The sequence below is a fragment of the Bos javanicus genome, chromosome 17, assembly GCF_032452875.1.
Source record: "Bos javanicus breed banteng chromosome 17, ARS-OSU_banteng_1.0, whole genome shotgun sequence".
Classification (NCBI taxonomy): Eukaryota; Metazoa; Chordata; class Mammalia; order Artiodactyla; family Bovidae; genus Bos; species Bos javanicus.
The window spans coordinates 62,514,580-62,538,329 of NC_083884.1; the positions used below are offsets into that span (position 1 = coordinate 62,514,580).

Here is a 23,750-nt window from a genome sequence, read left to right on the forward strand (position 1 = left end):
TCCTCTGTCTTTTCTGAAACAAAGCTTGAACATCTGGAAGCTCACAGTTCATGTATTGCTGAAGCCTGGCTTGGAGAATTTTGAGCATTACTTTACTAGCGTGTGAGATGAGTGCAATTGTGCGGTAGTTTGAGCATTCTTTGGCATTGCCTTTGTTTGGGATTGGAATGAAAACTGACCTTTTCCAGTCCTGTGGCCACTGCTGAGTTTTCCAAATTTGCTGGCATATTGAGTGCAGCACTTTCACAGCATCATCTTTTAGGATTTGAAATAGCTCAACTGGAATTCCATCACCTCCACTAGCTTTGTATGTAGTGATGCTTCCTAAGGCCCACTTGACTTCACATTCCAGGATGTCTGGCTCTAGGTGATTGATCACACCATTGTGATTATCTGGGTCATGAAGATCTTTTTTGTTCAGGTCTTCTGTGTATTCTTGCCACCTCTTCTTAATATCTTCTGCTTCTGTCAGGTCCATACCATTTCTGTCCTTTATTGAGCCCATCTTTGCATGAAATGTTGCCTTGGTATCTCTGATTTTCTTGAAGAGATCTCTGGTCTTTCGCATTCTGTTGTTTTCCTCTATTTCTTTGCACTGATTGCTGAGGGAGGCTTTCTTCTCTCTCCTTGCTATTCTTTGGAACTCTGCATTCCGATGTTTATATCTTTCCTTTTCTCCTTTGCTTTTTGCTTCTCTTCTTTTCACAGCTATTAGTAAGGCCTCCTCAGACTTAGTGACTGGCTTTTTCTTAACTGAAACATAATGTTCCCAAGTTTCATCCATGTTGTAGCACAAATCATTGCTTCATTTCTTTCTATGGCCAAATCATATTTGATTGTATGGATATACTGCATTGACATTTGAATTCTTTCTGCTTTTTGGCTGTTTTGAGTAATGCTACTATGAGCATTCATGTACAAGTTTTCGTGTGGACATGTTGTCATTTCTCTTGGGTGTATGTGTGAGAGGAAAATTCTAGGTCCTGTGGTACTTCTGTTAACCTTTTGGAGGGACTGCTGAACTGTTTTCCCGTGGCTGTACCATTTTAGAGGCTCATTAGCAATGGTTCCAATTTTTCCACATTCTCTCTAACATTTGTTATTTTCCCTTTTTGTTGTTCTTGTTGCTTTACTAGCCATCCTAGTGGATATGAAGTAGTATATCATTGTGGTTTTGATTTGCATTTCCCTAGCAGTTAATGATGGAGAAGGCAATGGCACCCCACTCCAGTACTCTTGCCTGGAAAATCCCATGGATGGAGGAGCCTGGTGGGCTGCAGTCCATGGGGTTGCAAAGAGTCAGACATGACTGAGCGACTTCACTTTCACTTTTCACTTTCATGCATTGGAGAAGGAAATGGCAACCCACTCCAGTGTTCTTGCCTGGAGAATCCCAGGGACTGGGGAGCCTGGTGTGCTGCCGTCTCTGGGGTCGCACAGAGTCAGACACGACTGAAGCGACTTAGCAGCAGCAGCAGCAGCAATTAATGATGTTGAACATCTTTTCTTGTGCTCATTGACTTTTTGTATATTCTTTGGAGAAATATCTATTCAAATTCTTTGTCCATTTTAAAATTGGGTTATTTGTCTTTTTATTGACCATTAATCATCTTAAACCTTTTTATTTAGTTTCCTTGGCATGGTTTTTTCCCCCACTCAATTGAAATTAGCCCCACTTGATTAAAACAGGTTTTCATGGTGCCATTTTTTTGTGAGGATATAGCTTACTCAGTGATTCTATTTTAGACCAACGAATGAATAAATGCTGAAATTCCTTCTGTGCTCTCTTCCACAGTGGTCACTGTGGAGGCTACTCAGTAAGTGGAGTAAGAGCTCATAGTCTGGTTAGGAGAAATGATGTCGGTGTGTGAAACAGCTAGAAAACGAAGCATGATGCTGTTTTCTCTGCCTGAACCGTGGGGAGCAGATGTAAATGCTGCAGAATCAGAGACAGAAAGGGTCATTGTCAAGTGGGGTAGAAGGGAGACACTTCATGAAGTTTTGAGTTTGTCCTGAAAAATGGCTGTTATTCATGTAAGTGGCCACATGGGGAAAGGCATATGCATGGGAAACACAATGAAAAAGAGATTTGGAGAAGACCATTTGTTGGTGTGCAGGACAGAACAATAGAAAATAGAAAAGAAACAAAGAGTGCCATTTAGATCACAGCTCAAGTCAGTCGTGATGAGAATCTGGATTACTAGGGTGATGCGACTAAAAGCGAGAAATTTGAGAGACACTGCTCAGATTTTCTGTTGAAAAGTGGGGAAGAAAATAACATCAGTAATAGAGCTAGCCCATCTGCCACAGCAGCCATTGAAGAGCAGTGACTATGGCTCTGTGCTACCCCCTAGCCAGGGGCCTCAGCAAGGGCCACCAGATGACCAAGAACAAGAACAGCCCCACCAGACATGATGCAGAAGGTGTGCACCTTTGCCCCTGAGGAGCAGCATGCCATGGTCTCCCAAGAACAAGCAGGCCCTCAAGTTCATCAAGAAAAAAGGTGGGGACATATATCCATGCCGAGAGGGAGAGAGAGAAGCTGAGTAATGTCCCGGCCACCATGAGGAAAGCAGCATCCAAGAAGGACTGAGCCCCCTCCTCTCTGTCCCAATAAAACCTTTTCAGGAGAAAAATTAGCAGCTAGCATATATGTGCTGGTGTAGATCCTTGACGTATTTTTTAACTCACTTAATCTTCACAATAACTGTATAAAGTAGATACTTTTATTATCTCCACTTTACACGTGGGGCAACTGAGAGGTTCAGTAAATTTGCCAGGGTCACACAGAAGTGGTAGAGCTATAATTCAAATTCAGAATCCTAAAGTGCATGCTTGTCATCACTGCACTCGCCTTTGTTAAGGGAAAAGGCCAAAATCTCTCCAAATTTTAGAGCCAGTGCTTGGAAGGATAGCAACTGACTTGTGTTTGAACACCCTCTGACCTTTATTGAGCACCAAATGTATGTAAAGTATTTCTTGTAAATATTGCTACTTTTTGATGTTAATGATCATAACCCCTCTTGCAATTACCCTTTTGACAATCTATATTGAAAAAACCCGTATGTAAAAGTTGCTGTTTTAAAAACACTTTCAAAAATATACTTCACTTTGATGGCTGTTCCTCTTACCGTTTGGAGCTCCGAGTAGTGGGATTTTAGTCCATCGTGCATCTAAGCTGACTTCTCTTCACTCTGGGCACCATGGGGATGAGTTGGCTGTCCGTTAGTGCCTTCTGAATTTTGCGGAGTCAAACAATTGGGAAAAAAAAAGAAAAAAATATGATTCACTACACTGGAAGAGACTTTATGACAGGGTTTTTTTTGTGTGTGTGATCTTAACATGTGTCTTTTGTCTCCTCACTGTTATACCAATAGACAACCAAAACAAGATGTGATTTTGATGAAAGTCTTTATATTAAGAGGCTAAAATTTAACTCACCATCATTCATCTCAAGGCTTACTAAACTGTTTGTTTCCGAAGTCCTGGCCTCTAGCTTGGTGTATAATATTTCGGATGGTCAATTCACAAGTCGTGCCGACCTCATAGATGCTGCTGGAAGCTCCTTGGGGCGTGGTGCTCTTGTACCAGGATTGGGTAAGAATTAAAAGCCCACATTTATTGTCCTTGGAAAAATTCAAAATTTTAGCAATTTCTCTCAAAAAGTCTTGCCAGTTCTCTATGGTATTCTAGTTTCCTTGAAAGAATTTTTTTATGCTACTCTTTAGTTGTGAGGATTAATATAAGAAATTGTCATATGTGAAATTCCTCTGCATAAATTATGGTTGAAGATACTGTCCGTTATAGGTTATATGATGATCCTATAACAAATTTTTCTCAAGTTCATGCTGTAAAGAAACTTCTTTCCCCTAAGGGTTTGGTATACTTCTTATTGTTAGAAGATGAGCATTATGTAGTATATTGGATATTCTGTTTGCCTTGGCACCTAGGAAACTTGATTCTGAGTTTAGGGTTCAGTTACTAAGGCTTTTACTGCGTGTTAATGTTAACTAGTCCTATTGTACCTGAGTTTTAATGTAAGCTACTTGAATCCTTTTTGGAGTTGAAAAGGTTACAATGTAAGTCACTGACTAAAAACTTTCTATTCCTTGAAACTATTCCATTCTCACATATGAGTTAAGCCAAGTAGACTGAATCCTTTGAGCCCCAGTCTACTGCTTTGCCATCTCTGGGGAGCATCCTTGCCCTTCTACTCTTTAGCAGTGCTTATGAGAAGTATATATCCAGCAGTGATAGTTGTATAAAGGTATATATATATATATATATATATATAAGTATATATCCAGACATGATAGTTGTATAAAGATTGCTCTTTTTGCAGGTGCCTGTTATGATACAGTGAACAACATGCTGTGGACATGCTCAAATGACTATATCGATCAGTGGTGTAATCCTGGGAATCAGGCCTTCCATTACGTCTGCCAGAGACTTGGAGTCAGCCATATCATCACTGAGCCCAAAGGTGGGTGCACTCATTGTCCTATGGGAAGAGATGCTCCCCCGGGAAATAAGAGACAGCACAGCAGCAGTGTAAGTGGGAATGTACCCCAAGCAGCAAAGTGTGTCAACAGCCTTCCCTCTTCAAATTTAGAGTTTAAAATTCTTGTTATCTGATTGGTTTATGATTAAGTAAATAAATAGAGCTTTTGAGGTGGTCCACAGACTTTTTTTAAAAGGAAATTGTTACGACCCTTCTGAATTGTCAAAACTTTAGTACAGAAATTCATTCTTTGTTTGTATTTGGCATGGGATTATATAATGTTATGTTTTGTTTTGTTTTGCTTTAAAAATAACTTACTTATACACAGACTTACAATTTGATAGAATATCCAGCAAATGACCTTTAGATTTCTTAATATTAAAGTTGTTAATATTAAGAATTATTAACTTAATATTAATTTAAAATCTCATGACTTCAAAGTCAACTACAGTGGTATGTATGGAGTAGTGAGTAGCTCAGCAAATCCTCTCTTGATAAAGCAGTGATAAAATGAACTGAATTATCACAAACAACTCTTTCTACAAAATTAAAATACCAACTAAAAAAGTATTTCTAGACTCTGGAAATTGACCAAAGGGATATAACAAATTCAGAAGCAGTATTCATTAAAACAAAAAACCCACTGAACTTAGGCTAGAACAGTAGAAGTCAGTGGTGTTCTTAGCTGGAGATACCCCTGTCTCCCACCGTAAGCTTGATCAGTGCCGTAATTCTGGCAGGGTGGGGCAGATCATGGAAGCCAGCAGCTTTGCTGCCAGAAGGGGCTGACTGATTTGGAGTGGAGCATGGGAAAAACTCATGCTCAGCAGCAGTGTCAATAACAGTAGTGGTCTTGGTGGCAAACAGAGACAACCAGTGGCTTAACTAGCCTGAGGTTGTGGTCCTGGTTAGGGCAAGCAGCAAACCAGTAAACTAGCCAGAAATTTACTGGTGAAATTTGGGTAATGAGAAAGCTACAAAAAGACCTTCATAAGCTCCCCCAAACATCTGAAGAAGCCAGAGAAGGCCCAAACTGTTCACATAGGCCTGGCTGAAAATGAGCCGTCATACACATGCAGAAATTTGAGAGGGTCCAGCAGAAGGTGAAAAGCATGGAAGAGTTTAAAACTGCCTAAACTTTGTGCTTCCCGCATAAAACATGATCCATCCAGGGTGGAAGTCGTACTAGCTCAGGGTGTTGGAGCACAACCTGTGACTCAGACAAGGTTATTTCCTACCTACCGCTAGGAAGATAGCCTTAAAAAGAAAAATGAGAATAATAAAAATAAACAAATGAAAGAAAAGAAATAGTAAAATAGAAAGAAGAATTTTTTAAAAAGTGAGCAGAGAAACCAGTAGCTAAACACTGCAGGCAAAACTCAGATATTAGATTTAGAAGATGAAGACTTTAAAGCAGCCTTTATAAATACATTCAGAGAACTAAAGAAAACCATGTTTAAAAGACTAAAGGAAAGTATAATGATCATAATTATAAACAAATAGAGAATTTCAACAAAGAGTTTATTTGTTTTAAAAAAAAAAGAACTAGTTGGAAATTCTGGATTTGAAAAGTTCAGTGACTAAGAAAAAAAAATTATTAGAATGGCTCAACAGCAGATTTGAGATGGTCAGAAAAATAATCAGCAAAGTTGAATATAGGTGAATAGAGATTTTTCTAGAAGAGTTACCAGCATGGAATCTAAGCTGATATGGCCTGAATTCACATCCCAACTCTACCATTAGTATCTGTGTGATCTCAGGTGAGTTACTGACTCTGATTCTTGAGTCACTTCTCTACAAAACAGGGCTGAAATAATCAAAGTTGATAGCGATATTGTAAGGTAATACATGCAAAGCATTCAGCCCATTGTCTAGCATATAGAAGGACTCAAAAAGTGGTAGCTACTTACGCTTTTTTTAAAAAATGGAAATTCCCAGGTGTTTTCACCCCAGCACTCTGTGGCAAGGAATAGAGTTCTCCAGCAGTAGTGGCAGAGATTGGAGCCAAATTAGTCTCTTCTAGCGTGCATGTACCTTTTGTAAGTGAGAGGTATGTTCTGTGGTGACCACCCACAGAGATTTCTTTCCTCACAGACTTTCCTTTTCATCTTCTAGAAGAGGCTATAACCACGAATGAGGTTATAAACCAATTATTGCACCACGTTGGTGCGATGTGCATACACCAACTCAATCTTCTTGCTACCAACCCCAATCTTCCAATCACAAGTGTCTTGGGCAAACAGCATCCCATTGAAGCACACCATCTGAGCAGTATTTGTGACATTATGGAGAAGGCCATGGTTAATGGAGACACCTGTATTATACGCTGCATTCTTGTTGTCTTTCAGGTAAATATACTGTTTTGAGATAATTGAAATAGAGAAAAAGAAACACAGACTCTGGCTTCCGTCAGCTAATTTCTACCAGGATAAAAATATTATCACATTCCTGTTTTGGAACTTAACCACGTTCTAATCCTGTAATTAGAATAACCATCATACTCATTGCCCTGCAGTTAATGGAATATTGCTATATGTAGCTCATTGCAATTAATACATGTAAAATATTTAATTATACCATTACACAATAGAAGAGATTGTGTTTAAAAATACACCTCGGTATTTATTCATAAGAATAACTAGCCTGTTCTTTCTTCATAGGGATAATTTTATTCCCAGTAGAATTAGCATTTTCAGATATACCCCTTCTGTTTCTGTAGGTGGTGTTTAAATTTTTCTTCAGCCCACAAACTGAAAGGAATCGAGACATCATTCGACGGTCAGGATTGCTTCTTTGGCAGTTGTTGATGGCACCCAAAGATCAAATTTGCCCTGAAATTCAGAAGGAGGTCTGCCTTGCCATCAGGTAATCAGCACAATTTTCTTAGTGCTCTCTACCAAAGGCTTCTTCTGCGCTTCATTGTAATTGTCCCTCTAGGCTGTTAGCCTCCCATGTCTCCTGCCCCATCCCATAGTCAGGACCTCAGGGACTCAGACGTTCCTCATGTATGGATCTTAAAATAGCAAAAGAAAAAAACAGTCCCTATAAGTAGATATTTTGGTGGTTTGCAAATAGATGTTCTTCTCATTTTGGTCAAAGTGTGGCAAGGTGGTTAAGAAACAGGCTTTGGGGGACTTCCCTGGTGGTCCAGTGGCTAATACTTCACACTCCCAGTGCAGGGGGCCCAGGTTTGATCCCTGATTCGGGAACTAGATCCCACATGCTACAACTATGAGTTTACATGCTGCAACAGAGTCCCACGCAGCCAAATAAATTAAAAAAAGAAACAGGCTTTGGCATCAGGCAGACCTGGATTCTAATCTTTGCTCTGCCAGTTACTTCTCAAATGGTTTTCTGCTACAATCTACATCTAGCTGGCTTCACTACAGTGATTTTGTATAACTCAGTTCTCTCTAACTGGTTCAGCATCTAGCCTCAGATAAGTTATCATTTTGGTAATTCACAAATATGAGGAGTGGGATCCTGTTTATCAAGACGGTCATTGGACTGAATCACAACAGTAAATTTAGGTTCCACTGCCTTTTTAGTGGTGAAACTGTACTCAAAATGGCATCTTTAATAAAAATTTTAAAACTTAGAGTTTGGATATTCTAGAACACGTGTTTAAAAACTTCAACTTTTCTGTCATTTCAGCTCTGGTTTAAATATCTTGTACCCAGGTGAAACTGAAATCAATAACTTACTTAAGCTGGTCTTAACAGAAGGTGAGAATTATCCTTTAATTACCCTTGAAAAACCATCCTTTTTTTGTCCCTAAGGAAATGACTGAATTTTATTTTTTTCTTCATATCTGTTAGCATTATTTTTAAAAGTGCACATATGCCAACACTTAAACCAGATTGAAAGCAGAAACCATGTTCTATATATTGTCAAGCTTTGTAAACCTCTTTCTAGCCCCACTGTGTAGCATAATGTACCTGGTTATAGATGTTCAAAGAACATTAAAGATAATGATTTCTTGGGATTTCTAAGACAGTTGTTCCCCCACACATTAAAACTCAACTTTTAAAGTTAGACTCAATGACAGCAACAAAACTCACCTTGTTAAGAACACTCTGCATTTATAAGCAACATTAAAGAATTAGAAGTTTAAAGAATTAGAAATCGCACTTCATGAAATATCAAGACAGTAACTCCACTTTAATCAGGATGTACTGGTTAAAGAAAGTCTGATTGGTTGTGATATAGTATTTGCTGCTGTTGTTTGTCTTAGTACATATGCCTGGTGCCCCTCAATTGTCAACAGTCTTCTCATTTACAAACTTTAAAAAAAATAGTATCAGTTTTCTAAGCATGGTTGTTAAGATAGTTTATGGAGCTTTGTTCTGTGCTAGGAGAGAGAAACAGTGGCCTCTCCCAGCTGCGGGATGTGATCCTCACTAATTTAGCTGAACAACTTCAAAACAACCGATTCGGCAGCGAGGAGGAGGATCATTACAGGTGATGTGATGTGATTCACTGCTAGCCTTTTCTTAGTGTTTTCCTCAGTAATTAATTTACACTTAAATGTGTTTGATCATCTTGAGTCTCCTGTAATATCTTTTGCTATAATTAGCATGTTAAGTCTAAACTGTGGATCCAACTGAAAGATAAAAAATCCCACAGTTGCCCTAATAAATGATAATAGCACATTTCAGTTTTATGAGTGAAATAACTTGAGCCTGGCAAAAAGAGCACTTGGCGGAAGTAACAGGTGGAGGTTATTTAGGAAATGTTGGTAAAGGGCATCATCTAATTGCTGGTCTATGAGAGGCTGGGAGGTGTGGCTAGAGCTGGTGAGTAGAGGAAGATGTGTCTCTGCTATTCATAAAATACTTGAACTAGGTGCTTGAGTACCATTGTATTTCCATAAATTTAATTTAGACAATATATCTAGTTGTTAGCATCATTACTAAGTAAGATGATTCACTTACAGAGCCAATGAATTTTTCGTATCTGCTATTTGTCATCTTGTACTGATTGTGTAAGTTTTATCCTTTTATTAGTTAACCATCAGTATCTTATTGTTACATTTTTCCTACATTTTAAAGACTAAATGATGAACTTTTACACTACATTCTGAAGATTGTTGTACGAGAATCCTGTATCTTAATCACCAAGTGCCAAACTGTCTCTAAAGATGATTTTCAAAAACTCCTTTCAACTGTGCCTGTAAGTAAAAATGTGTTTAATGAAAGCAAAATTATATCAAGTGTCCTTGTTTTCATTTTACCATTTTAAAGTATGTGTGTACACACATACTTATACACATACTTTTCAAGGATAGACTTAATTGATGAAAGTCAATGAACAGCTGTGCTTGTCTTAGAAATGTAGAACTAGACAAATCCACTTAGAGTATTTTCTCCAAAGACTTTATTCCTCCAGCTTAAATATCTTAATGCAATAAATTGTTAGACTGAATTTGGATGTTTTCATTTTGTTTAAAATCCTGGGGATTTTCCTTCTATTAATTTTTAATTTAGCATTGTTTTCTAAACCAGCAGTGATTTACAGAGACTGATAAGAACCAAAAGATTCTTTTAAGGGTTTGGGTAGAGTCTTCTGTCACAGAGATGCATGTGAGGGGGAGGGGGGAAGAGGAATTACTTATTAAGAGGCAGAAGTTCAAGTATCAGAGTGATTAGTGAGCAATGTATAGCAGAAGGCAGAAAGTTATGATAAATGTATTGAAATAAGTTACCTGAGAAACTAACTTGGTCTGTTTTCTGTACTTTCTCTTTTGCTTCCCTTATCAAAATCTTTTAAAAACGTGAGCCCTTCTTTCAGTACAGTTTAGATCATTTAAATGCCCTTATTTGTATTAAAGGCCGCATCCTCCTGCCTGCGCTATCTGATGGCAGTTCAGAACCACCTTCTCAGTAACACTATTTTGATTAAGCCTGATGAGAATGATGACAGTGACAACTCCTTGCAGGGAGAGACATTGAAGGTACAGGTAAACACCAAGCTTTATTCTAACGATGCTTTCTACCCAATGTGTAAAAGCACAGCTTAACTGGCTAAATTTCTGTCTTTGATGATGTCAGAGTTCACCGTGTGGCCTATATTTTTGTGTGAGGTAATATTAGGTCACTCATCTCATAGATTTTTATGTCATTGCACGGTGGTTACCATATTTGTGACACTCCCATAGTGTGTCATCCATGAGCTCCTGTCAGTCTTTTTGTGGCTTTATTTTCATCTGTTTTTAAGAATTGGCACTTAACAAGTGATCTCATATGCACCTGAAAAGTTTAAGTATAAATATATGTATGTATATATAATAAATATAGGTAAATGAATCTGGGAGCGTAACATTTTAAACAGTTTTGACATCTTGGCTGGTTTATTGTGTTCTCTTGATTCAGATAACTTTAAAAAGGTGATAATTTTCTCATACTCCTTATATTGAATAATTTCTGAACCTATAGTTCATTTCATTTTTGGTAATTATTTTTAAGTTAGCTTCTGTATAAACTCAATAATTTGTTCCCACATGACAATTTATAGCAATCTACAGATTTTTTTTTTTTAGTAGCCCTGGTTGTTATAATCTTGACAGGTGCTTGAGGCTGTTGTTTGCATTGTTCTTCAGAATTTCAACTTTGTTGGGAGAATTGGAGAAATTCATAAGAACTCGATTTTTCTTTAAAATGTTGACTAAAACACATTGAAAAATTAACGAAGAAAGCTATAGCTAAAGATAAAAACCACTATAGTTTGCCCTTTTCTTACCCTTTTACACACACACACACACAAACACACATATAAAAGGGTTCATACATCTGCTAGCTCATATTTATGGGTTTTATCTCATTATGTAATCAGTTTTTAAACAGGCAGAAATACATGAATTAATCATTTAAATTGATTACACTTAATTTGAAAGTGCTCTAATTTCCTAATCAGTATGAAGGGGCCAAAGCCTCTCCCTTGTGAGGCTGCTGTGAGAAATAGAGCCGAGGCCTGTGCAGCGCCTGGATGCGCTGCAGCCCGCAAGTAGTCAGCAGATGAAGGCTGACAGGATCTCATGTAGTCAGTTCAGAATGCCTTTCTCTTAATGATCAAAATGTCTAAATAATACCCCCAAAAGACCCCAGAAAATTCCAACAACAAAAAAACAGTGTTTTTATTTGAAAGACTAAATGTTACAAATCCTGAACTCCTGGAAGGAAATACTCCCGGTAAAGGCAGAATAGGCTGGCTTGTCTAGGAATTCTGGGGAAAAAACGGATACACATTTCACCTGAAGGGTTAGAGTGGTTTGTATTTTTTTTCCTAATAGGAAATAACTGTCAACTAAACATTTCTATGATCTTAACTAATGTTTCTTAACACGTTATTCAGTACTCGTACTCCCATGAACTCTCTAATAGTTATTCTTAATGTTTAATAGCCTGTAACTGCCTGCTACTTTCATTGAATTTTTAAACTTGCCTGTTTTCAAGTGTAATGGTTTAAAACGTTAAGTAAAAAGGTCACTTGCACTGTTTCAGAATGTTGTGTTTTTGTCTCATTTTATTCACCGCCTCTCCATGCACCTTTTGCTGTTGTGTTTTTCTCTTTAGCTATCCTCATCCTGCCCACGGCATTCTTCCACCTGGACAGTTTCTGGGCTGGTCACCGGGAGCTCTCCTGTGCTGGAGGGGACGGGAGAAACGCCTTTTCTCCCAGGGACTCAGTGTGCTCCCCGTGAAATACTGCGTATTTCTGTCAGCACTCCAGACCTTAGCCTCCCAACTCAGATTGTTACTTGCCATCCTTAGCGGAACGTACTGCATTGGGCTTACTCTGAACACTTCATTATTTAATTTGGAAATGCATCATTAAATACATCATTTTGTGTTGTCATTGTGAGTATATCGTCATCACAGAGCTTAAAAATAATTGTGTGATGTTTCCTACCTAGGAGTTAAAGGTCAGTATTTTGGCTCTTGCTACCCAAATCCTGACTGGATGTGATGAAGTGTTGGAAATGCTACAGCAGGTCACAACTGCCCTCATAAATAGTGACATACCCGACCGGGAGCAGAGGTGAGGACTTGGATTGTGAACTGTGGCCTGCTGCCCTTCAGGAAGAATTTGCTTATGAAAGCGAAATCTTTTAGAACAGAACATCACATGCTCACTTAATTCTGAGGCGTTTTTGTGAGACCAGGTTGGAATGGCAAGTGTTTCAAAGCCAAACACAGTTGAAATCTTTAATGGTGCTTTTAGGGAGGAGTGGGCTAACAGCCATGATCTGAGGGCTGCAAGGTATGGACACCGTCCTCTCTGACACATGGGTCTTCTGCCACCCTCGTCTCCAAGTTGGCCTTTCCTTTCATTGCCTCACTCAGCACCGTGTGTGCTTAGTTTCCTTGTGGTGAATACTCTAGAGAGGAGGAAGTGACTCAGTGACACAGAAATAACTGCTCTGCAAAAGACGATACTGACACAGTATCCCGAGAATTTACTGTAATTTTACTTCTCCAAATACAGGAGTGATCTATTCAGAGGGTAAATCTCTCTTTCCCCGTACTAAAGCTCTTTCTCAGTCCTCCCCATTAAGATTTCTGCTATGGTTTCTTGTCAGAGATGAGTTACATCTTGTGTTTGTTGATTATTTCAGTGTTGAGATGCTGATCTGAAACAGTGCCCTGCAGTGTCTCTTTTCTCTAGTAACGCTGTCTGTCCCATGTCCCTGTTTCTTGCCCACTCCCAGAGGGCAGGTGGGCAGGCTAGAGCTGCCAACAGTGTGATCCAGAAAGGCATTGCACTGGGGCTTGTTGGGACATGTCAGGTTCACTGTGGGCACATGGAGCAGGTCCGCCTGGGGAGGACACACAGTCTGAGAGCCGGGGAGATGTGAGGGTTCCAACCCAAGCATCCTAAGTAGTTTAGAGAATTTACATAACCCACATGTTTCTTGGGGTGAGTCACATACCTTCGTTCTTTGAGCAGAGGATGAGTTATTAAGAATAGGATTTTAGGTAATCATTTCACAATATATACATATATCAAATCATTATACTGTACACCTTAAATTTATACAGTGATGTCAGTTATATGTCAATAAAACACGGGGTGGGGGGAGAGCATGATTTTAAAGACAAATTAAAAATCTACTTGCCTCTGTCCCACATGGGAACCAGTTTCTTTAGGCAGCTGAGTCAGCGTTGTAGCCATTCCCTGTCTCCTTATCAGATATTCAGTGCAACAGTGCACCCTGCAGCCCCAGAGCCAAAGGAACTTGCAGGTGGTAACTAGAGTACCTGTTTGCATTTTAGAACCCATTTATAAAGTGCTTCAAAGGTGCTATAAAATGCACCATATAAACTTGGTAGGGCAAAAAAAATCACAGTTCAAAGGTAAAATCTATTACTAGATTTCTGTTCTTTCCCTCTCCCTCGTGGGAGGTGGAACATTTGTAGACTGAATTGCTGAAACAATAAATGCTTAGCTAGTACCAGGAGATGCAGTTTAAGAGAATGTGTCAAAGAATAATGATAGTGGCTTCTTCTCATGCCTGAGAATTGATGAAGCTGTATGTTTTCTTGAACTTTTGTAGGTTAAAAGGCTTGGAACAAGTTACTAAGGCTACTATGCTTGGTCACCTTCTCCCAGTGTTACTCACTTCCCTGATGCATCCAAATTTACAAACTTTGACCATGGCCGATGCCCTGATGCCTCAGCTAGTGCAGCTGGTACTCTATACCAGTCAGGTATGGTCCGAAGATGTGCCAAAGTGAACTGCTCTTTGGGAGCAGAAAATGAAATAAAGGTGCAATGAAGCAAAACATGGTGTCATAAAAATAAGTTGAAATAGTAAGGGAAAACAGTTTGTTTGACTAAATTACTTACTGCATTCATTTAACAAATATTAATTGCCAGTGAACTGTAAAAATACTATCTATGGTGCGACTGAGATCCTTCCATTATATTTAGTCTCCTGAGCCTTTGCTGGATATTGGTAATGAATATAAATGATATGTTCCAGAGTTAAAATGATATTAAGTGGTCTAAGTAGCAAAGCATTTCTTAGTGAAAGAGAACAGACTGGGATTGTGAAAAGATGACTTAGGTGAGAATTCTAAGTTTGGCTCTAGTACCATCCAGATGGGCGTCCTTGGTAGCTCAGTTAGTAAAGAATCCACCTGCAATGCAGAAGACACCGGTTTGATACCTGGGTCGGGGAGATCTGCTAGAGAAGGGATAGGCTACCCACTCCAATATTCTTGGGCTTCCCTTGTGGCTCAGCTGGTTAAGAATCTGCCTGCAATGCAGGAGACCTGGGTTCAATCCCTGGGTTGGAAAGATCCCCTGGAGAAGGGAAAGGCTACCCACTCCAGTATTCTGGCTTGGAGAATTCCATGGACTGTATAGTCCATGGGGTCGCAAAGAGTCAGATACGACTGAGCAACTTTCACTTTCACCATCCAGATAACTGACACATAAGCACTTTAGGACATGATGCTTTTGTGTTTCAGACGGCTTTGCTGCTTAAAACCCAGTGTCCTGTTTTTGCTGAGGTGGGCTGTTCCCCATGTGGTGCATCAGACCAGAAGGGCAGGCTTTTGCCGGATGAGAGGTAAGGAGCACTGCTTCCTGCAGGAACCTCTGCCATGTTTTCCTCTGGTGAAAGCCTACTACTCCCTTTGTAGTACTCACTTTGTGATTTTTTTAACTGGGAAAAGACAGAGACTTCAGGGTCAAACCTTTACAGATAATTAAGAGAATGGCTTTGGAGATTATAGGAATGGGTTAGAATAAATTTCCCTGCAGATCAAGAGATTAGCTCAAAACTGAAAAATTTTCATATACCAATGATGGAGATGTACAGCTTGACAGTTTCTTGAAAAGTAAAAATATATCTACCATGTTATCCAGCTATTCCACTTCTAGGTATGTACACAAAAGAAAAGAAGGCACAGATTCTTACAGAGACTTGTATGTGAAGGTTCACACAACAGCTTTAGTTAGAATAGTCCAAAATAAGAAACAAGTCCAAATGTCCATCAACAAGTGGAAGGGTAACACTGTGGTGTATCTGTGTAGTGGAATCCTACTCAGCAATAAAAATGAATGAACCACTGATATTTTCAACAACACAGATGAGTCTTAGAATACTTAGGCTGAGTGAAAAAAGTCAGAGCCCCCTGAGAAGTACAAACTATGATTCTACTTATATAAGATACAAAATACAAACTAATTTCCAGTGAAAGAAAATGAAGAAGTGACCACCAGGATTCCCATGAGGAAGGAGGAGACTTCAAAGGTATATACAGAGGGCTAAGCTTATCAAAATGTACACTTTAAATATGTGCTATTTATTATATGTCAATTACATCTCACTAAAGCTGTCTTTAAGAACATTGATCAGAAAGGAAAGACTTCCTGGTTTTTCTAGAGCAGCATGCTCTCTGGTTGAGCTTTGTGTGGCAGTAAAAGTCTGTATCTTTGTTCAGTGCTATTGGCCATGGCCACCTGCTGTTACTGACCTCTTTCTGAGTGGCCAGTGTGGCCAATAAACTGAATTTTAATTGTGTTTCATTTAGATTCAATTTAAATGGCCACACTTGACAAAGTAACCCCTACATTGGATAGCGCAAAGCTGAAACAGAAAAAGAATTCCCCGACAGCTGAGTTTAGGGTATAGGAGTTTGTATTCCATGATACAAACTTGGGCTGTGAAGACCCTGAGAATTGAATTACAATAGAGAAGAGGACCTTCAAAGGCACTTTTCTTTAGTAAAAATTACAGTAAAAGTAGTCATGTAGACTCATAGGATTTTTAACAGTTGGCATTTTAGTTATCAACAAGAGGAGACTGCAGGACCCTTCCTGTGTGATTTGGAAAATGGCCAGTCTTAAAGGCCCTTTACAGTATCTTTTTTCCCCTGAGGAATTTTAAATGAGAGTTGGCAAAGTGGTCTTCTTCTGGGTATGAATTCGGCTTCTCCCCTGAAAAAAAAGGGAGGAGGGGAATGCAAATATATTGTCTAACAAAGAAAAAAGAACCTTAAATATAGGAGTTTAAAAAACATTTCTGGGGACTTACATGGTGGTCCAGTGGCTAAGACTCTGCACTTATACTGCAGGGTGGGCCTGGGTTTGATCTCTGGTTGGGGAACTAGATCCTATATGCTACACAGTGCAGTATGGCCAATAAATAAAAGGCTTTTTGTTTGTTTGTTTTTGTTACAGTGTTGTCATACTGCCTATTGTAGAAAATTAAACCAAAATTTCTTAACCTTTCATATTTTACTGTGTATACCTTTTCCTTTCCTTGCTGTTAAGCTCCATTGCTTTCTGGTTTTAGAATGCTGGAAGAGAAGGAGGAGCCAGGGTTTCTCACTGGTTTAAAGATTCCTGCTCCATGGGCTGCTGGGAAGACTGTGGAAACAGTCCACCCTGTCAGAGACAACTATAAATTTAAAGAAACTGTCCACATCCCCGGAGCTCGCTGCCTGTACCTTAGATTTGATAGCAGATGCTCTTCGCAATATGACTACGACAAAGTAAGCAAGAACTGATTTAGTGTTGGTTTCACCTCTAATAAGCTGTTTTCTTTAGATGCTTCTTATTTTTCTTTGCTGCTGGTCACCATTCTTGACTTATTTCTGTCTGCAGAGATTTCTTAGGGAGAACTTTCTAAGATAATGACTTAAAGGGTAGTGACTGGCAGAGTCAGAGCCAGCACCTCTGCAGTCCAAGAGCAGTGTTTTAATGACATGTTGAAAGTGGACTTTTGTAAGCTTTCAAAAGTGTTGCATGCTGTTTACCTCTTGCCTTCCCTCTGTGCTTGGGATTCCTGTAGATGTGAGTGTCCATTCACTTCAAAAGGTCTCGCTGCCCAGTTCTTGGGGCTTCTCATGTATCTTTTGGGAGAAGGTGGCTTTTTATAGAAGGGCTTCAGATGTGCCTAGGACCGGGTTTATATTTATTTAAATTATTTGTTCTTCTTTGCCCTTACCTCAGAGCCCACACAGTTTGAGGAATTATAGTTTTTAACCTAGTAGCTTAACAATAGTAAGTAAAAGAAATCATTTTAGGGGTTGAAGTATTTTCCTTTGTATCTAATTGTTGCATTGCAAACCATTCTGTTGAGCTTATGTGGAAAGGCTAATACAATTGTGACATGTAACATACAGGTACAACTGAAGGATTGTCTGATAGTGTTGTATGCACACAGGGTTTTTTTATGTGAATTGTTAACTATCTGTTGTCTTTTTCTGTGATCTGTATAAGGGCAAATGATCTTAAACGCCTTTAAGGGAGAGTTTTAGGTTAAAAATAGAGAACTTGTTAACTGTAAATACTGAGATGGTGAAACACATTACTGGGCAAATTATAGTATCCTCTTTCCCCCCTTATCTTCTAGGATAGTGACGATTCCCAGATGTCTAGAGGGGTTTAAGACTTGCCCCTAAAACTCACCTTAGCCGGAAGCAAGAGAATTTAGAAAATTCTTTAGTGGGTTTTTCAAAAAATATATCTCCTGGCATCAGTCTATCCCACTTCATAGCTCCTGGCAGTAGCTACCCCTATTTCCTACATTCATTTAATAACTATTTAAAACAGAAATGGAAGATGTTACTGTTTTAGTTGGTGTCATTTTGTTTCTCCTTTAAAAAAACTAATAACTTGCATCTTCTGATGTAAGCTAACCTCCACCTGCTGTAGACATTAGTATTAAAATGGAGGCTGAGGGAGGCTTACTACATGGATAAAAGTAACACTTACTTTTCCAGCGGTCCCTGGCTGGTGTCCCCCAAAGGTGCAGAAGGGTAAGAAATCATAAAGTGATGAAGCATCTAGGGCTTAAAGTGCAGCTTTTAGATATGAACTGAACTCAGCAGTGGTCAGAGTACATGTTACAAGACAGAATTTGGTATTTACAGAAGCCAGAGCCTTCTTCCTATGAAAGTATTTGAATGCCAAATGACCTCTAAATGTTTTTCCTGCGTGTTATTAATAGAAAGTTTGTTAACTGTGTATAAATGAATAGCTTTTATTGAAGAAAAATACTGATACATGAAAATTGACCCAAGAAGAAGCAGCCCCTTTTCTGACCCAAATTTTGTGTCATTTTCTTTTTATACCATTAAGCAACATTCTAAGAATACATGGCTTATTTTCAATTTGTTGCATCTTTTAAAATATTCACTCATTAAATTTTTTTGACTTTTGTTGTTGTATTAGCTATAACCATCTTACCATCTGTATTTGCTCACTTTATTAATTTGGGGGAGGATTTAAGGGGCAAACTGTACCTGTCATTAATAGGCTATATCTCATTACTTAGAATTAAAACAGATTTTAAAAAAAATATGTACAGTAGCTGAGTATAACTTATTTTAATGTGAGGTCCCCAAGCCAATTAAATCGTGCTAATATTTGTTACTACTCTGAGGCTACCCTGTAAATACCAATGGCTGATTGCATCTAAACCAGTATCAGTTGTACCTAAAGAAAAAAATCAGGAAATATTAGTTATAATGACCCCAGTGCCTGGTTATAAATGTGTTTTTAAACAAACATTTTTTTGCAGCCTTTTTATTTGTAGATGTTGTTTTTGTTTTTCTTTTACAGTCTAACAGTATATTTTCTGTTTTGAAGTTGGTGATATACGCGGGGCCTAACACAAACAGTAGGAAGGTTGCTGAGTATGGAGGCAATACACTGGGATATGGCAGCCGTAGTGTCTTAGGAACTGGTTGGCCGAAAGACTTGGTGAAGGTATGGTATTCAGGCACATTCGCTTCCTAGAAAAGAAAATGACCTTGCATTCCTCATGGGCCCAAGTATTAACTGTAACTGTAGAGAAAATTTGCCATGGGGACTCTTATTGAGGTGGGGCTCTTAGATAGGCCTTAAACTCACTAGAATGAGCTTCCTTTCTTTATAAGACATCAGACCCCTATCCACTCCAGAACTTGGATCTTTTCCATAGGTCGCCCCATGGGCTGAGGTTGTCATAGCATCTTTTCCCTGGCCATGGAAAGGACAGCTAGTTCTTCCTACTCACTTGTTCTCTAGACTCCCTCATGAGGGGTGTCCTAGAACCACAGAGCTGTTGCCTTTTTAAAATACGGAATCAGTGTTTTCAAATGAACTGGGGACTTGAGAGCAAAAACAATGATCCATTCTCAAACTGATGAGATTGGAGCCATGCTTTGTAATGTGGGCTTCAACTTGAAGTATGTCTATCTAGAATATAAATATGAACAGAAATGCCCACTTAGACCTGCAGACCTCTCCAGAGTCTGTTCCCATAGCTTTTATCTCAAATACATTACATACCTGCTTTAATTCAGCCACAGGCAGCAAGTTACCTCCAGATGGGTAGCCCAGATGCAGCCAGATTCAGATTAGCACAAGACTGAATTATTTTCTGATTTCCTACATTTTGTCTCTTACTCATGTTGTTGGTTCTACAACACAGAGCATGGTCTTTCAGCACTCTCTCTCTGTTCTTAAAGACATCTATTTGCCCACCTTATTGGCACAAGTGAGGTGGTAAAAGTGGAGAGGGGAAGGCAGAAAGCACAGAAACCTGGGGAATTTATTGAAGTTAGGCTCAAGATTTGATCTTTACTCTGGTCCCACTGTTGGGCAATTGTGGCCCATTTCACAGATGCCTCATTCCGAAAGCTCCCTGGTCAGGAAAGACAGCTGAGAGGGGATGGAATTTGAATCAAAAAGCAAGTGAGGAAAGGAGTGAAATATTGCTGTGTGGTCCTTTTCGAAAGTAAATCTCTAAAATTCATTGCTCTCTTGCAAATTGTGTGTTTTGTTTTTAAAGTGCATTTTCCCCCCTTAAATTTTAAGGTGGAAGGAGATACAGTCACCTTCTCCTTTGAAATGAGAAGTGGCCGTGAACACAACACTCCCGATAAGGCTATGTGGGGCTTTGCTTGCACAGTTCGCGCTCAGGTATTTGAACCTAACCACTGCTGTGGGCAGAATGTACTTTTTCCTGTGTCCTTGGTTACATACATCATATTTGCCTTGGAAACAGGGCAGAATATGAGCTACTGTTTCATCCATCTCTTCCACTTGGCTATAGTAAAACCATTAACAGAAGTTATAGTTTTATGGAATAAAACTAGCTAAGACCTAAAATCAGTATAGCACCACAGAAAGAATCCCTTGTTAGGGGCCCATCTTCAAAGCCTGGAGAGGTGGTCTGCTGCTAGCATCTCTCCAGAGGGTGAGGAAGACTCGAACACCTGATAGAAGTAAGCACTTGGATTCTGCTTTTCAAAGTAGTAGGATTGGATTCTTTTTATTCAGTTCCCAAAGGCTCTTCTTGCCGGTCTAGATCTGTCTGTGCTTATTTACTCGTGTTATACTCTGTATATAGCTTAAATCTACTCCTTCTAATAGTGCCAGTTACTTTCCTCCCAGGAATCTGTTTAAATAAATTCTTCTCCCACATGGAAAAAGAGAGGAAGAGAGAGTAGTAAGAGTTCTCCTAACCCCTCTAGTTGACTGATTTGTATAACACATTTTAGCACTGGGAGGTTGCTTAAGTTTAACCAAGCCAAGACTCTCTAGAGTGGGATTATCTTCTAGAATGTAAGCTCCATGAGGGCAGGCATCTTCATTTTGTTCTCTGCTTTCTCTCAGGCACCTAGCACAATGGCTGGTACACACTAGGCACTCAGTAAATGTTTATTGAATGAATTCAGTGTAATCATTGACAGCATCTTCGTTCAAGCACAGGATGGAGGTGACAAAACACAATAGTGATTTATACCTAGATAGGTATAGCAGAGAGGAAGCTATCCAAAAAATCTTGCATGTGTTTTGTGCTGTTTCTAATATGGAGTCTTATTGGCTCTTCTCTCTCCAGAATTGTGTTGAGACTTCACTCTGTGGTCATTCCAGTGCCACCATCTATCTCCTCATGGTGTTGGGTGCTGTCTCTGTGTCCCGTAGCAATGATACTTGATGCTGCTCTGTGAGCCCTCGTGGTTGGGGACAGTGCAGCGTGATGCAGCGCAGGTGACGTGCTCCGCCGTGTAACTGACCAGTGCGGTTTGCCCTGTCTGCATTGTAGGAGTCTTCGGAGGATGTGTCAGGAGGCTTACCCTTTCTGGTAGACCTGGCTTTAGGTCTATCTGTGTTAGCTTGTTCCATGTTAAGAATCCTATACAACGGACCAGAAATTACCAAAGAAGAAGAAACCTGTCAGGAGCTGTTGCGGTCCAAACTTTTACAAAGGTAACAAAGGCTTCAAATCCAACTGGTTTTGCTCACAAAGGAAAGAGGACTTTATGTGAAAAACTTCTTTTAGTACATTTCCCAGCTGATTGGGCCTACTGCCTGCCAATCCTGTGGGTGGGTATCTCTGTGTCTAAGAAATAAGATGAAAATTACACCAAAGTGCCTTGTGGTCCTTCCTGTACTAAATGTGAAATTGCAGCCTTGAACTGTATAAGCTTTTCTCCAACCCAAATATTGTATAATTAAATTAAAGGATCCCCAAAAGGATGGGCAGATGGAAATAAAGCAAACAGAGCAAAATGTTTATTCTAGAATCTCAGCTGTGTGTATTTGTGTATTAACCATATATTTCCTTCAACTTTCCTATATATTTGAAAGTTTGCGTAATAAAATGTTGGGGAGCAGGCAGAGTCCCAAAGATGGGGTTTCATTTAATGTTCATTTTTCTTAAGCCTCTGGAGGAGGTTTGATGAATAAATTCTTAGCACATAGTGTGATCCTTCATGTGCTTAATATATCTGTTACTTAAGTTACTTAATATATCTTAAGTAACTTTCCAGATAGAGGAGGAGGTGAAGAATCTCTTTTCTTTATGCTCAGGTGCCAGTGGCAGGTAGAGGCCAACGGTGTGATCTCCCCTGCCCTTACTCCAAGCCCATCTCCGCTGCCTCTGACCATCGAGGAAGACAGAGAGTTCACTTACCCGTCTGATGTCCTCGTGCCTCCTGTTGGAAACTACTTTGACCTGCCCCGGATCAGGCTGCCTCCAGGAATCATGATAAAGCTCAGGGAAATTTCTGGGCGTGCTAGACCACAGTTTAGACCAAGTATAAAGTATGTTGCTGTATAGCATTTTATTTTCCCAATGAAAAAATGTTTAAACAAGTGAAGGAGATGTATTTCTTTTTGTAGTCTAACAAATTAATCTTTCATTTATTTTTATTTTATTTTTGCCCTACCAACTAGCACACAGGATCTTTGTTCCCCAAGCAGGGATCAAACCTGTGCCCCCTGCATTAGAAGCATGGAGTCTTACCATTGTACCACTAGGGACGTTCTTGAACCTTTAATTTTACATGTACTTAATGGAGAAGGCAATGACACCCCACTCCAGTACTCTCGCCTGGAAAATCCCATGGATGGAGGTTCCTGGTAGGCTGCAGTCCATGGGGTCGCTAAGAGTTGGACACGACTGAGCTACTTCCCTTTCACTTTTCCTTTCATGCATTGGAGAAGGAAATGGCAACCCACTCCAGTGTTCTTGCCTGGAGAATCCCAGGGACGGGGGAGCCTGGTGGGCTGCCGTCTCTGGGGTCGCACAGAGTCAGACACAACTGAAGCGACTTGGCAGCAGCAGCAGCAATGAATGTTAACCAGGTATTGTGGGGAGTACCCCAGGTGGTATTCCCGGTCAACAGGCTTCAAAGTGTGGGCTCTCAGTCAACAGCATTAATATCACTTGAGAACTTGTTAGTTCTTGAGCCCCATTTCACACCTACTAAATCAGAACCTCTGAAGGTGTGGCCCAAGTTTTCCATATGATTTTGATACAGGCTAACATTTGACAAGTTCTAGGTTTTTCTCAGGTGGTTTAACCTTGTACTTTAAGGAGTCATGGTAGTCATCGTGGTTTCCATGGAGTCTAGAGGCATTTATTTATTTTCGATGCCCAGAGAGATGCTAATGGTCTTTAGAATGTGAGGTCTTACAGTGACAAATGTCTTTGTGGTATTCTTGCTTAAAGTCAAGTCTGTTTTGCAGGCCTGTTCTGCCTTCTGAGGCAAGATTGGCCATTTCAGAGAGAAAAATTTAAAGAATAGATGAAATTTAATGTGAAAAAATACAAAAGCACCATTGTTTTCAGCCTAACATCCATACGCCTAAAATACTATGAACCATAATACTGCATAAAATGAATTGGCAAATAAATGGTGCCAAAGATCTTTTATTAGCATTAGATCTATTCCAACTTTAATATAACTCCAGCTCAAAATTTTACAAATAGTAGAAAATCAAGTCTGTTTAATTTGGA

At 39.5% G+C, this 23,750-nt stretch overlaps 1 protein-coding gene and 1 non-coding gene across 9 annotated transcripts in view; both read left to right on the forward strand.

The window, feature by feature from the left end:
- Positions 1 to 23,750, forward strand: part of HECTD4 (HECT domain E3 ubiquitin protein ligase 4) — a 170,695-nt gene that overhangs the window by 83,474 nt on the left and 63,471 nt on the right. For 5 of the 8 annotated variants that reach the window (XM_061384991.1, XM_061384982.1, XM_061384985.1 and 2 more), the window contains 16 exons: positions 3,484 to 3,597; positions 4,343 to 4,483; positions 6,617 to 6,849; positions 7,221 to 7,366; positions 8,156 to 8,226; positions 8,857 to 8,962; positions 9,553 to 9,673; positions 10,332 to 10,460; positions 12,414 to 12,538; positions 14,055 to 14,208; positions 14,974 to 15,074; positions 16,806 to 17,004; positions 19,079 to 19,225; positions 20,318 to 20,422; positions 21,552 to 21,715; positions 22,319 to 22,552. In XM_061384991.1, the coding sequence (XP_061240975.1) occupies positions 3,484 to 3,597; positions 4,343 to 4,483; positions 6,617 to 6,849; positions 7,221 to 7,366; positions 8,156 to 8,226; positions 8,857 to 8,962; positions 9,553 to 9,673; positions 10,332 to 10,460; positions 12,414 to 12,538; positions 14,055 to 14,208; positions 14,974 to 15,074; positions 16,806 to 17,004; positions 19,079 to 19,225; positions 20,318 to 20,422; positions 21,552 to 21,715; positions 22,319 to 22,552 (2,290 nt within the window). The remainder of the gene's footprint in view (positions 1 to 3,483; positions 3,598 to 4,342; positions 4,484 to 6,616; positions 6,850 to 7,220; positions 7,367 to 8,155; positions 8,227 to 8,856; positions 8,963 to 9,552; positions 9,674 to 10,331; positions 10,461 to 12,413; positions 12,539 to 14,054; positions 14,209 to 14,973; positions 15,075 to 16,805; positions 17,005 to 19,078; positions 19,226 to 20,317; positions 20,423 to 21,551; positions 21,716 to 22,318; positions 22,553 to 23,750) is intronic. The other 3 variants (XM_061384987.1, XM_061384986.1, XM_061384988.1) reach the window with 3 other exon arrangements.
- Positions 3,113 to 3,260, forward strand: LOC133229288 (small nucleolar RNA SNORA79). The gene has a single exon (XR_009730523.1). It is a non-coding gene; the product is annotated as a small nucleolar RNA SNORA79 (small nucleolar RNA).